Genomic DNA, 13,751 nt, shown 5'->3' on the forward strand with positions numbered 1-13,751 from the left:
GAAAAAAGCAGGCTAGAGAAAGTTGAAAGCAAATATGCCATGGTTACACAGTGATTTTTTTAAACCCAAGGTCAACTTGAGAGATAGTCTTAAAGGAAGAGAAAAATGAGCTTTCACTAAAATGTGAACTATATCACATGGAAATAATCATCTTTAGAGTCGTTATGGAAAACACTACTTTAATTTTCAATTGGGCCTACTGGTTCTTTATTGACAAGGATAATTTCTCTTTCTAAATCGCCTTAATAGGTAAACAGCAAACATCTCACTCGATTCCTACTGCCAACTGTAATTACGAGTCATTCTAGTTCTCTTCTAAACCTCTAATGGTGATGAGCAGAGAATTACCCACATCAGCTGCTTTTCTAAGCAGCCATCACATCACAATCTATTCTTAGTTACACTGAAGAACTAGTAATTTCACCACTAAAGAAAAACAGCAATAAAAAAAAAAAAAAAAAACCAGCAATAATTCTCATTCACTGGTTGCCCCGAATTACCCCGTGCTGGAGTCAAAGTAGAATTTCCTCTCAGACTGTTTCCTCTGCAATTCCTCCAGCGAATGCAAGGGCTCATACTCTTCCATTTTGGATAATGAGCCATTATGCCGCTGTAGAAAGCCAAAGGTAACCTGAAAACTTGTGTTTGACGGATAGCAGAGCCCAACTCGAATCCAGTCATTCCTATAAAGGAGAGACAATAAAAACATGAATTCACATTTGAGCCAGTACATTTTGAGTATTACAGCATATGTAAATTTTAGCCATGGTCTTCTCCTCCTTAAATTTCTGCTGTGTATGGAGCCACTAACAATGCCAAGTCCTGAATCCTAACACACTAATGAATCATCGACTTTTACATGTTACCCAAATTTCTCTCCTCAATATATGTACAACAATGATATGGCTTATAAAAAATTCTTGGTTTCAACAGGACTTCAGGGAATGTGAAGAGAAGCTGGATAAAATGTACTTAGATACTGCAAGCAGATAATAAAATTGAGACAGTTGGGTATGGGTATACTAAGATGGAAGAAACACTAATAGCCTGATAGTGGAAGCATACACTGGTAAAATCTTTCCAAAGAATTTTTTTATTCATAAATATATTTTTATCTTTTATAATTACATTAGGATAAATTGTTAGTGGTAAATTTGCTAGAGATAAAGGTGCATGCATTTTTAAAGTCTTTGATGAATATTACCAAATTGCCATAGTGTTGTTTCTTACCTAATGTTCTAAGATACAAAATTAATACTTTTTGAAAACCATTAAGAATATTTCCCCCTTTTTTATCATTTCTTTTTTTGGCATTCTTTAAGTTGTGGCAAAATATACATGTGGTAACATATAAAATTTACCATTTTAGACCTTTTTTCACTTTACAGTTTAGAGACATTAAGTACATTCACAAGGTTGTACAACCATCACCACTATCCATTTCCAGAACTTTTTAATCATTCAAAACAGTTTTAAAACAATATGTAACAATGCCTTAAAATTGTTCACACAGATTTCATCCAGTAATCCCACTAAGAAATTAGAAATACAGACCAAAAATGTATAAGAAAAGATGTTGTATCCAGTATCATTTGTAATACCAAAAGGGGGAGAGGGGCAGGAGAAAAATAATCTAAATGTTCACAGGGGAATGGAGTAGTTAAATAAATTTTGGCGTATTTATATGCTCAGAGAACACTTGAGGGTGGAGAGACACGAGAACCCTATAAATGTTTATAATGCCTCAATGTGATTAGAAGAATTATAGGTTATTGTAATTTTTTAAATGTTTTTCTATATTTCCTTATTTTGTTTAATGCATAAGTACAGCTTTTATAACTTTTAAACTGTTATTTTCAAAAGTGCCACTATGACAAAATCCATGACCTCTCTATAATTATATTAAATTTGGAAAAAAAAATTATCCATCTCCTCCTCTTGCCTCTGCCCATGATGTAACTTTTACAAACTTTTAGATAATTAAACAAGGAAAGTTGGACTGAATTTCAAGCCCATATAGAGTTTTGAAACTTCTGAGCTTATCCTTTTTTTCACTTTAAAATCTTTTTACTTTCTTAGTATTTATTCAAAAGTTATGCCTTGTATGTGCAGAACCCTGCATAACATTTGATTATAATACCTCACCTCAGATTCATAACCTGCCAGATATAACTTTTTGTATTGAGGATCACTCTTTCACATATCTCCTCCACCCTCTCTGACAATCGTTTGTTCCTTCATTGACTTCTAGGCAGCTCACTGATGGGGGTGACAATATCAGATTGGCTTTTAGAACCCGCACCCTGGACACAATGTGGACCAAGGATTGAAGGTGAAGGGAGGTGGGGAGACCGAATAGGAGGCTGCTGCAGGGATCCAGGCAAGAGAGGCTAATGACCTAAACTCAGTCACAAGCAGTGACGGTGGAAAGAAGTGGAGAGATTTGAAAACATTAAGCAGATAGGATCAACAGGGCTTGGCCATTGATAAGATGGAGAAATGAGAGAAAAGAAAGAGGAAAGGATGAGTCCTGAGATTTTTTTGGCTTGGTTGACTCAGTAAGTGAAGGTGCAACTGTCCAGCAAGGGCATAGAGAAGCAGCAGCCAGTGTTACAGGAAAATAGCAATGGTTCAGTTTAGAGCATGTGCCAGAGGCCTATCATCTCAGAATAAGAGCATCTACCATGATGTTCAGCCATCCTTGGAGGGGAATTCCTACATGTTCTATGTCCATCTCTGTTCATTCCAATTGGGTATTTTAAGAGAGTTCTGACGAGTCAGCCTTTATGACCAGTCAGGTGAACAAACCAATTTTTCAGGTACATATCTGAGCAGTTTCATGGAGTCCCATGGGTTAACCATCACACGTCTAGATAGTCCCAGCTCTTGTTTCTAGTCTCATCTTCTGTAACTTCCCCCACCTACGCTCCCATCACACTCAATCTATCAGTCCCTGAGCAGAACTAGCCCTTTCCCAACTCTGCTGCTTTTGTAACAAAACTGATCACTTGCTATCACTTCTCAGTGCAGCCTGGCCCAACTCCCTTAGGCAGAATAGTTGCTCTTATCTTTTGTCCTTTAAACAATAGTACTGGTTTATTTACTTAAATTTTGTTCTACCTGTATACTGTGAGCTCCTGAAGGGCAAGTACTTCTCTCAGTCATCTTTATATCAACTGGCAAACAGTAAACGCTTAAATAAATTAATGTAAAAATAGAGCCCTTGATTGAAAGTAATATTATTAGAGCAGACAACTGAGAAATCAAGAAGGGATAGAAAGGTGCTTTCACATTCTGGCAGGGATGGCAAATACCTGGCATTACCCATGCCACAGTTCTTCCACTTCTTGCCCATTGCTGACATGAATAATCAGTCATACTACTCTCTTCTGTCAAGTCTAAACTTGGCCTCAAAAATCTTTTTACTTTCTAGGTAACCGAGTGCTCAGTTGGAACACCAGATAAAATTTATTCCCATCCCAGCTACAGAGAATTAAAGTATTCAGCAGACGGTATTAAAACCTACCGTTAAATGGCTTTCTGCCCACAACTCCTTGACCATAGAGAAAAAGACATGTTTTTAATAGGACAGAATTCAATTTATACAATCTCTTAATTCCATCAATATAACATATATAGCCTCCCCACAGGAGGAACAAAGTACATAAAGTTGAAGTTCTTTACTTGCTACAAAGGAGATACGTTATTTTTTTTGTCCACTAAATTATTAATTGCCCAACTATTTGAAATAACAGTAATAGAAGCATACTTGTTGAAGTTTATGAGGTATAGAAAAGCAGTCTTCGGTGCTGGCCCATTCCAATGGATGGTGTAGCCCTTCTCCAGCATGATCACAGGCTGGTACTGTGGAAAGGTTGCCTTCTGGTTAATTCCCCGGAGCACCATAGGGTAGGCTGGATACTCATCTCGTGTGATGGTCATAGTCAGATTCTGAGTGCTCCATGTCTGCACATAGACCTTCAAAACGAAATTAAGGATTAAAGGGAAGAGAATGAAAATTTAAATAGCTAAAGAAAACATATCTAGCACAAAGTCAAACGTCTCTACTTTCAAAGAGAGATTCTATGATCCGTGCCAGACTGACTGAGTAGTAGCCAACTTCATCCTAAGCTCCACTTACAATGAAGCCTGCTTAAGCTGAAATAGTAAAAACAGACCATGTGTTCTGGTAGCCAAGATCTTCATCATCCCTTCCACAACAGGCCAGCTTATTCGTTAGAATATAAAACCTTTGTGGGTTTACATAGCCTGTCAAAGAAATCCCTCAATCTGAAGTACACACATACAAAAAATTAGTACATTAATGTGAAAACTGATACCCTCTAGTCAAATCTGAAAGACTTTCCTCTGAAATAAGAGATGGAAATTTAAAATATCTCAGAGCTTTGGCTTTCAATTTTCCATGACCTACATCAGCCCAAGAAGTCATTTTCCACCCATTAAAAAAAAAAAAAAGTTATAAAGTGTTCTGCAAAAACTGGAAAAACATATTAAACTGAGGCAGATTTGAAAGCCCTGAATTTATTCCAGTGGCATTTGAGCCCCATACTGTGCCAAAACAAAATCTTCCCCAAATGCATCCTCCAAAGAACAAACCTCAGAACAATTTCCTAAAACAAATCAGTATCCTGTAACAGAATTCCCCAGAAGTATTAAAACATTTGCAGAATGTTGCATTTAATCCACACTACTTCTCTATGTTTTCTGTTTCTCTGATTTCTGCAGTTTTATCCACATTGATTCCTCAATTATAAATTCTTTGAGCCAGAAAGTCTTCTTAACTCTCATTCATGTTTGACTATAGTACTCTTCTCTACTGACACCACTTAAAGATTAAAATAGAGATAGGAATTTACTTATTTATTTATTTATTTTGCGGTACGTGGGCCTCTCACTGTTGTGGCCTCTCCCATTGCAGAGCACAGGCTCCGGACATGCAGGCTCAGCGGCCATGGCTCACGGGCCTAGCTGCTCCGTGGCACGTGGGATCTTCCTGGACCGGGGCACGAACCCGTGTCCCCTACATCGGCAGGCGGACTCTCAACCCCTGCGCCACCAGGGAAGCCCAGGAAATATATATTTTGGGACTACATTTAAATATATATGCTTGGGACTTCCCTGGTGGCGCAGTGGTTGAGAGTCCGCCTGCCGATGCAGGGGACGCGGGATCGTGCCCCCGTTCGGGAAGATCCCACATGCCGTGGAGCGGCTGGGCCCGTGAGCCATGGCCGCTGAGCCTGCATGCCCGGAGCCTGTGCTCCTCAATGGGAGAGGCCACAGCAGTGGGAGGCCCGTGTGCCACACACACACAAAAAAAGTAAATATATATGCTTAATATATTATATTTATTTATTCTTTATTTAAATGTTTATATTTGATCTGTATTTCATTATATAATAGGTTAAAATATAATAGAATACACCCCCGCACCAAAATATCCTGCCTTCTTCCAAATCCAAGAAGGATTTGAGGTGGCACATTCTCCTTATGTTACCACCTTTCTCCCTGAGCACCTCTACCCTTGGGTCAGCAAAGAGCAGACATCCCATTAAAATATATTTACAAATAGCTAAAGAATGATTATTCTATCTTGAGATCCAGTTGCTTCTACCTTTTGTTAAAAAAATACAGTATTATACATCATCCAAGAAATAACAAATGGCTACATATCTGGGCTCCCAGCCCAAATTCCAAATTCTCAGGAGAAAATTTCTGTCCTACCATTCCCAGAGCCGCCTGGGCAGTATTAGATACTTTTTTCTTTCTTCACCTTCAAATAAAAATAGAATTACTACTTTGCTTTTTAAGTTAGAAGTTATCAGGTTCACATTCTCAAATACCTTAGAAAATCCAAAGACTATACAGAGACATTTATAATAAAATATAAAGTTTTCATGAGTGAGCACATACCACTTTAAGACAGATACATGTACCTTTGAATACACATGGCTAGCAATTTAACTAAAACTGTAGCTACTAAAGAATTAAAAGCTTTTTTATCTTTGTTTTAATTCTAGAATTACTATATCTTCTTAGGCATTAATGAGTCAACTTAATTTTAGAGGGCAATTCTGGTTAAGAATAAAACGAATGGAAGAAGAAATCACATTTCCAACCACATTCTCTTCTTCTTTATTTTACTATAATTATTTCTCCATCCTTTCCTTGTCCTTCCCAGAACTTAGGCAAGTATGACTCCTCTCGCTCCCATGGGGATGAGAAATCCCACAACAAAGAAGCTAATACGCCATTAAAATAAACCAGAAAAGGCTCTCTAATCTTTACCCCTCTTAAGCCCTTTGTCTTGTCTATAAATGAGAATCTTTTTAAGGTTTTTTTTTTAAATTTAAGAATCATAGCATTCTTTAACAGTCATGATTCAAAGTCTGAAGAGTAATAAAGAATTCTGCTCCAAGAAGCTCCCACTATAGAAAGCTTAGATGGTAGAAACCACATAAAACTCAGGGGGCTCAAGAAGTTGAAAAGCAGGAGCCACAAACACACCCTTGATGGGCAAAGTAGCCAGAGCTCAGTGGAGGGGCTCCGTCACAGAACTGGTACTTCCCCAGGAAGAACCCACCCTGCAAATAAGAGCACTCAGCAGCACATTAACAAGGGAGGCTTCTTTCCTACCTTTCAGGCTATCAGAGCCCAGTCTGCCTTGGAAGATACTTTGCTCTTCCTCTAATTCTCCTCTCCATGCTCCAATTATCCTTTTTCTCTATTCTTTTTTTTTTTTTTTTTTTTGCGGTATGCGGGCCTCTCACTGTTGTGGCCTCTACCGTGCGGAGCACAGGCTCCGGACGCACAGGCTCAGCGGTCATGGCTCACGGGCCCAGCCGCTCTGCGGCATGTGGGATCTTCCCGGACCAGGACACAAACCCGTGTCCCCTGCATCGGCAGGCAGACTCTCAACCACTGCGACACCAGGGAAGCCCCCCTCTATTCTTTTCTCTCTCTTAACATCTATTATTAAATATGACCATGTAATTCTCTAAAATATGGAAATAAAATTCTGCTCTCTTCAAAATTCTGGGCAACTGGTACCTCCATTCTGCAATCTGTCATCCATCAAATACCACTATTAAAATCATCTTTGCAACTTAGAGCCCTGCTCTTCAAATAATACTAATTGCAGCAAGCACTTCACTATGTGCTAGGCCACGGGTGAAATGCTTCAGCAATACTCGTGCATTCTCTCCTCACAACAGCCATGTACGAGAGGATCTAATATTATCCTCACTGAGCAGAGGCACAGAGCAATTAATTAACTGACCCACCTCATATTAAAGGAAATAACAAAGCCAGAATTCAAACCCATGCAATCTGGTTCTGGCATCTGTGCTCTTTATTTTTGGCTGTGTTGGGTCTTCGTTGCTGCACACGGGCTTTCTCTAGTTGCGGCGAGCGGGGGCCACTCTCCGTTGTGGTGCACGGGCTTCTCATTGCAGTGGCCTCTCTTGTTGCGGAGCACGAGCTGCTCTAAGCATGTGGGCCTCAGTAGTTGTGGCGTGCGGGCTCTAGAGCGCAGGCTCAGTAGTTGTAGCTCACGGACTTAGTTGCTCCGCGGCATGTGGGATCTTCCCAGACCAGGGCTTGAACCTGTGTCCCCTGCATTGGCAGGCGGATTCTTAACCACTGCGCCACCAGGGAAGCCCCATCTGTGCTCTTAACATACTACCTCCCTAGTCATTCCATCCTCTTATACTGGGCATCCAGTTAATAAACTGTACACTAGCTTAATGTTTTCAAAGAAGTGTTTCCCAATCTATATCATCCCCTTCATATTTTCATAGACATTATATCATAATATAATTTGCAGAATTTCCTTGGATTCCTTCCTTATCCACTCATTCCAATTCCTAGCTCTGTTTCTGAGAACATCTCACTTTCCGTGTGATCTACTGATATTCTGCCTCACAAGTCAGAGTCCCTAATTTAGAGATAAAATAGAGATAATAACCCTGAAAGCAAAGAGTGAAACACCCTCTCAGGGGACACAGCTGTAGCACAGCAAAAAAACCTGGCCTAGGAACTCAGGACATATGGGTTCTCACCCCAACTACAATACAACCATATTTAACCAAGAGCAAGTTATCTTACTTCTCTTGGGCTTACTTTTTCACTTTTAAATTGGTTTGGAGTGGGGGAACTTTAAATAAAATTCTGTGAGTCTATGATTCCTAATGAATTTTTTTCTTTTATTTTCCCTAAAGAACCGCCCAAAAAACCCATGCTTTGGAAAGTATCAATCATCCCGAAGAGCTGAAGAGTACTCCTCACAGAAGCAGTGCTGTCAGGAGCTGGTAAGGAATCAGGCCTCACGATGTGTTCTGGCCTACCTGGGCATAGTTCCCACTGCACACCACTGCATTCCATTTGGTAACATTTACACAGCTTGGATGGCGGATCAGGTAGTTGTCAATTCTTCCCACGTAAACATCCTTGTATCCTGTCACAGAGCCATCAATGTCATGGAATATGGAGTTCTTATCACCATCTAGCTCACAATCTTCAAACCAGGGACCAGGCTTTCCAAAGAAGACATTGAGAGACACCTGAAAACAATGAAAAACAGGGACATCATAAAATGAGGGCTCCTGCCATGTTAGCCAGCATTCCCTGCAAGGACCCAACTTCATATCCATTACAATTACTTTAAGGTTAAAGCAGTTCTGAGTCACAGCATAATTGTCAACTAACATTTTTGATTAATTATGACATGCACGGGGAAAAAAATTTCCCAAAGCCTTGTAGAGTTCAAGCAGCAAGCGTTCAATTTCATCTTTGGTGTTTTCCCTTTTTTTAACTTAAAAACTATTACCTATTCCCCAGATAAAACTAATCCATGGTAAGAGAAACTAGAATAGTTGTGGGAAGGGGAACTATGCAGTCATATGTATTTGTTAAAACTTATAAACTTTATACTTAAGATCTCTGCGTTTCCCTGTATGCAAACCATACCTCAATTAAATAAAAATCTATTATAAGTTCTATCTCCTGAGCTAATCATTTTATTTCACTCCAAATGCTTTAGTTAACTTGTTAATGACTCCTCCCACCAAAAAGTAAGTACAGTTCCAAACTAAAACACAATCTAAGTGTTGCCTTGGTATGGCTGCACGACTCACTACAACTTGTTGAAAAGTGTGTTATCTTCTCTCTCCCTCAACGTAGACCAAGTCCAGCTCAGTAATTTTCATGTCGGGTAATGTTAATTCAATGCCCTTATCGAACACATAGTACACAGCTGCAAAGCAGGCTGCAGGTTACATGCTTTATAATCTTTAGCTGCTTCTTATTAGTGGTAAGTTACTAATGTTATTCAAGCCATGCAGATACACCTCTATAACGCTTTTATTGGGAAGTCTTAAAATCAGCTGAACATCTAAATGATAAGCTGCTCAATGGAAAATCAGTGATGTGTGGGACAAGTGGCTCTAAATTCTTAGTTCTAGGCTCTTTTCTCTTTTTCCTTATACCTCCTATGGTTAAATCTAAAAGAAGTCTAGGGCATACTGTCCACCTTTTTAGGAATAACAAATATGACAGACCATTCCCTTTATGAATGGTTTCAGAGCATTGCCACGTTAGAGAATTCTAGGCTGATGAAACACTGAAACACTAAAACAGCATGGATTCTCTTAGGCTGTTAGAACTCTAGAACTCTGCAACAAACGAAACATCTAAAAACTTTTTTTTTCAGTATGACCATGTCAGTGATCACCAAACTCTGTGCATGGGGAGAGCCACGTGGGCAGTAAGCGAACATCTAACCTCTACACTGGAGAGGTAATCCAAGAACCACCCTATTTATTTACGTGGGACCCTATCCACAGTGTAGCTCTTCCTCTTCCCCTGGAGTTATGTGGCCTAGAAGAGAACCAGTCAACCAAGCTGACAACCCAGCTTGCACGTGTGCCTCTGTTCCATGCCTCAGCTATTCATGAAAACCACATATAGACTTTGGTAAACTATCTTAAGTTCTCTTTAAACTGGGCAACCACAGAGTTTGCCTGTGGACGTGAATGAGAGAACTACGAGCCACTTTCCAACTGTGGCTGTGTCTGTGGGAGCAGAAAGCAATACGGTCTGAGGCTCAATCTCTACACCACTGTCATCTTAGAAGTGGAAAGATGGGGTGAGGCTGGGAGTATATAATCAGATTGTCCTGTGTTTTAATGGTAAAGAGGGTACTGACGAAACTACTAAGAAAACTATTCCTGTGGCCTACGGCATTGTAAACAATTATCTCTAAGTCTTCTTTGCAATCTTCATAAAACCCTTCCAATAGTTCATATAAGAAATAACCTCATTTGTTTCATATCACCTCACTATTCCTCTTCTTTCCCAATCTTTTATCCTCTAGTTCCCCAGAAGAATAGACCCCAGAAAAGTAAAATACCAGGTAAAACCCAAATCTCTTCATGGATTATTATACTGAATTTCTACAAATTATATGTCCTCTTGTTCCTATGAAATTCTACAATTCCCATCCCCGTGTCATCACTTTAAGTCATTTTCCTTTTGAAGATATCACCAGAATATCAGAAATACCCCAGGTCACATGGGACTTCTGTTCTCACCTTGAACTCAGCAGGACAGAGTACCTGGAATTAGGAGTTGCTCTTGCATAGATTTCTCCTCCCAATCGTAAAAACTCAGTGCGAACCCTTCGTTTGTGTTTTCGTCTTTGGAAATGTGCCATCCCTCTTCTACCCACCATACTCACTGTGTAGGAACCATGAGAACATACTTACATGTGGACCAAACTTCACAAGGGAGATGTTATTCCTGGGGGTTATCTGCCAAGAATTCTTCATGAGGAAGCCAATAGCACTGGTATGCCTATCTGGAGTTGGCACATATTGTTTGAAAGTGCACCTGGTGACATGAATGGGCCCATCATAGATCTGAAAGCCTCTAATTGGGAATGTCCTGTTGAGATACAAGATTTTGTTTAATGCATATGGGCCCGTCCCTTTAACAGCACTTCACTTGCGTACTTGTTTTATAAATACTGTTGAATATCCCATATACACCAAGCACAATTCTAGGATACAGTGGTAACCAAGCAAGAGCTCCAATCAAATGAAACCTACACTGCAGTGAGAAAGGCAAACAGAAAAACAATGGACAATTTCAGATAATAAGTGCTTGAAGAAAGTAAAGACATGGTAATACAATAGACTGGGTAGAAGAGAGATGCTATTTTGGATAGAATGGAGGCTTGTCTGAAAAGGTGACTTGGCTTCCTTGAATCAACTCAGTTAAGATCTTTTCTTTGATAACTCATACACTTTAGCTTTAGTCCCAAAATCTCTAGCATGAGAACAAAAGACAAATCTGTGCTTAAACAGAGAGAATCTCCTTTCAAGCCACTAAATGATAGTAGGAAGGAGAAATGATATGCTTAAAAGTACAAAAGTGTAAGTCTGCAAGGTTTACTATGTCAAAGGGGATGGCTAGATTGAGAAATTCGTTTTATTCATTTTACTCCTTTCTGTTCCAACACAACTCCTTAACCTACTAATCATATATTATTAACCGTAATTAACGTACAAAACCCATAATATTCTGGATCCCTTAGGTTTTTCCCCTATTACGCTCTTACTGGCATTGCAGAGGACTTCTATAGCAACTAATTAGTTTACAGCTTGGTGGTGTTTTACAATAAAAACATAGATGCTAGCAAGCAAATCAAATAGCCTACTTAAAAATCTATGCCTCTAGACATATATACGCTACCAAACGTAAGATAGATAGCTAGTGGGAAGCAGCCGCAAAGCACAGGGAGATCAGCTCGATGCTCTGTGACCACCTAGAGGGGTGGGATAGGGAGGGTGGGAGGGAGGGAGATGCACGAGGGAAGAGATATGGGGACATATGTATATGTATAACTGATTCACTTTGTTATAAAGCAGAAACTAACACAACATTGTAAAGCAATAATACTCCAATAAAGATGTAAAAAAAAAAAAATCTATGCCTCCTGATGTTTTTCCAAGGATACATCACAAAACGGTCCTCTGCCATAGAAAAGGTTGTAAAGATACAGTAAAATAAAAACTGGATCCAGTGACCAACTAGGAATCTTCATTTCGAAAATTCCTCCTTGGCAAAGAAGCAATAGCATTTTGAAATAAAACTAAAGGCCAGTGTAAAATAAAAATAATGGAATTGAATTGGCCACCATTTTTACTGCAGCCCATACCCAACTAATACAGCCTTTTTTCTTTAATTTACATATTAGAAGAGGCAGCTTTAGCCTAATTGTAAAGAGCAGAGCACTGAAGCCAAACTAACAGGGTTCGAGTCCCACCTTAGCTATTTTTAGTAAGTTACTCACTTATAAAGCAGGATGATGACAGCACCTACCTCACTGGGCTTTGCAAGGATTAACTGAATAATAAAGTATTTTAGAACAGGGCCTGATACATCATAAGCATTTAATAAATGTTTGCCATTAAAAATCCATGAAGTTCCTGTCCCAGTGGCTTCCACAGTCTAACAGGAGTTCTACACATAGCATAGCATATAGTAAAGACGTTCAATATTTCCCAACAACAAACACAGGCAAGAGGAGCCAAGCATAGACTGCCCTTTGCCAGAAGCTAGTTAAGCCCTTCGGCCAACATTCATTACCCGTCCCCCAAAGCCAACTATGTTTGCCCCATCCCCCTGACCTGTCCTAGCCCAATATCCAGACACAGGGTATAGCTTTAAGGGAATTGATGTTTGATAAGTTCTGACATTAGCTCCAATGTAAGGCCTTTAGAACACTAGTTTTTCTCTACCTGGTTTTCCTGCGAGTAAAATGACAACTCCAAACTGTGTCTCAGAACTGAGGTACAGATTAATTAGGTAATAGTTCCCTAAAAGTTCTGAAGAATCTTTCTAGTACTAAGTACTATTTTAATGACTGTGATTATTTTGGAAGAAAACATGCCAAAAGTCTACCCCCATACCCTTTCAACATCTGAAACACTGTTAATTATACACCTGTGGTTAGGTTTTGAGTCAGCTTTGGCATCTATCACCTCATTTTCTAGGACTCTTTTCAATAGGTAGTTTCCTTTTTCCAGGGGCTATTTCTGAAAACTAGCATCACATATTGAGGGAAAACTGACTCAATGTCCATAGTTTATGGTTTGGCAGTTCTCTCAAGAAAGAAAAAAAAAAAGATTACCAGCTTATATAAGGCCTTATACAGGAAGGATAAACAAGATAGGTTCCTTCATTATAAAATTGATAATGAAATCTATAAAGTGTTTAATAGTTAACGCTCCAGAATTCCAGAGGATAATACACACAATAGTAATAGCAATAATAACAACAAGAATAATAGTTTTAATAATAATAAGGTCGGAAAAGTGTCACAGTGGGAACCAATCGATACAGGATTATTACAGAAACTTTTGTAAGGGGGTTAGGTTTTCATTTATTGTTTAAATTTAACACTCCTCTGATAAAGCAATGCTTACCTGTTCCTGGGTAACGTCCGAGGCTTCTGGTCTATTCCTCCAGTGCCTACATACTTGTTCTGACCACCCTGAAATCCGTAATTCCTGCTCTCCCCAATAAAGAGAGATTCAGATACCTCTTGGCTGGAACCTTCATCACTTGGGAAGCTTCCGTCACTGTTAAAATGAGAATAATCATTAACCACACATCTCTAGGAAATTTAAATTGACCCTCAAATGAAGGCAAGCTATAACTTTAAAAACCTA

General features: G+C 39.3%; 1 protein-coding gene across 2 annotated transcripts in view; it reads right to left on the reverse strand.

Moving 5' to 3' along the window:
* CEMIP2 (cell migration inducing hyaluronidase 2) overlaps positions 1-13,751 on the reverse strand; it is a 78,116-nt gene that overhangs the window by 12,685 nt on the left and 51,680 nt on the right. For both annotated transcript variants that reach the window (XM_065878779.1, XM_065878780.1), the window contains 5 exons: positions 13,506-13,661; positions 10,782-10,959; positions 8,364-8,579; positions 3,770-3,978; positions 501-683 (listed from right to left, as the gene is read on the reverse strand). In XM_065878779.1, the coding sequence (XP_065734851.1) occupies positions 501-683; positions 3,770-3,978; positions 8,364-8,579; positions 10,782-10,959; positions 13,506-13,661 (942 nt within the window). The remainder of the gene's footprint in view (positions 1-500; positions 684-3,769; positions 3,979-8,363; positions 8,580-10,781; positions 10,960-13,505; positions 13,662-13,751) is intronic.

The sequence above is a fragment of the Phocoena phocoena genome, chromosome 6 (assembly GCF_963924675.1).
Source record: "Phocoena phocoena chromosome 6, mPhoPho1.1, whole genome shotgun sequence".
NCBI lineage: Eukaryota > Metazoa > Chordata > Mammalia > Artiodactyla > Phocoenidae > Phocoena > Phocoena phocoena.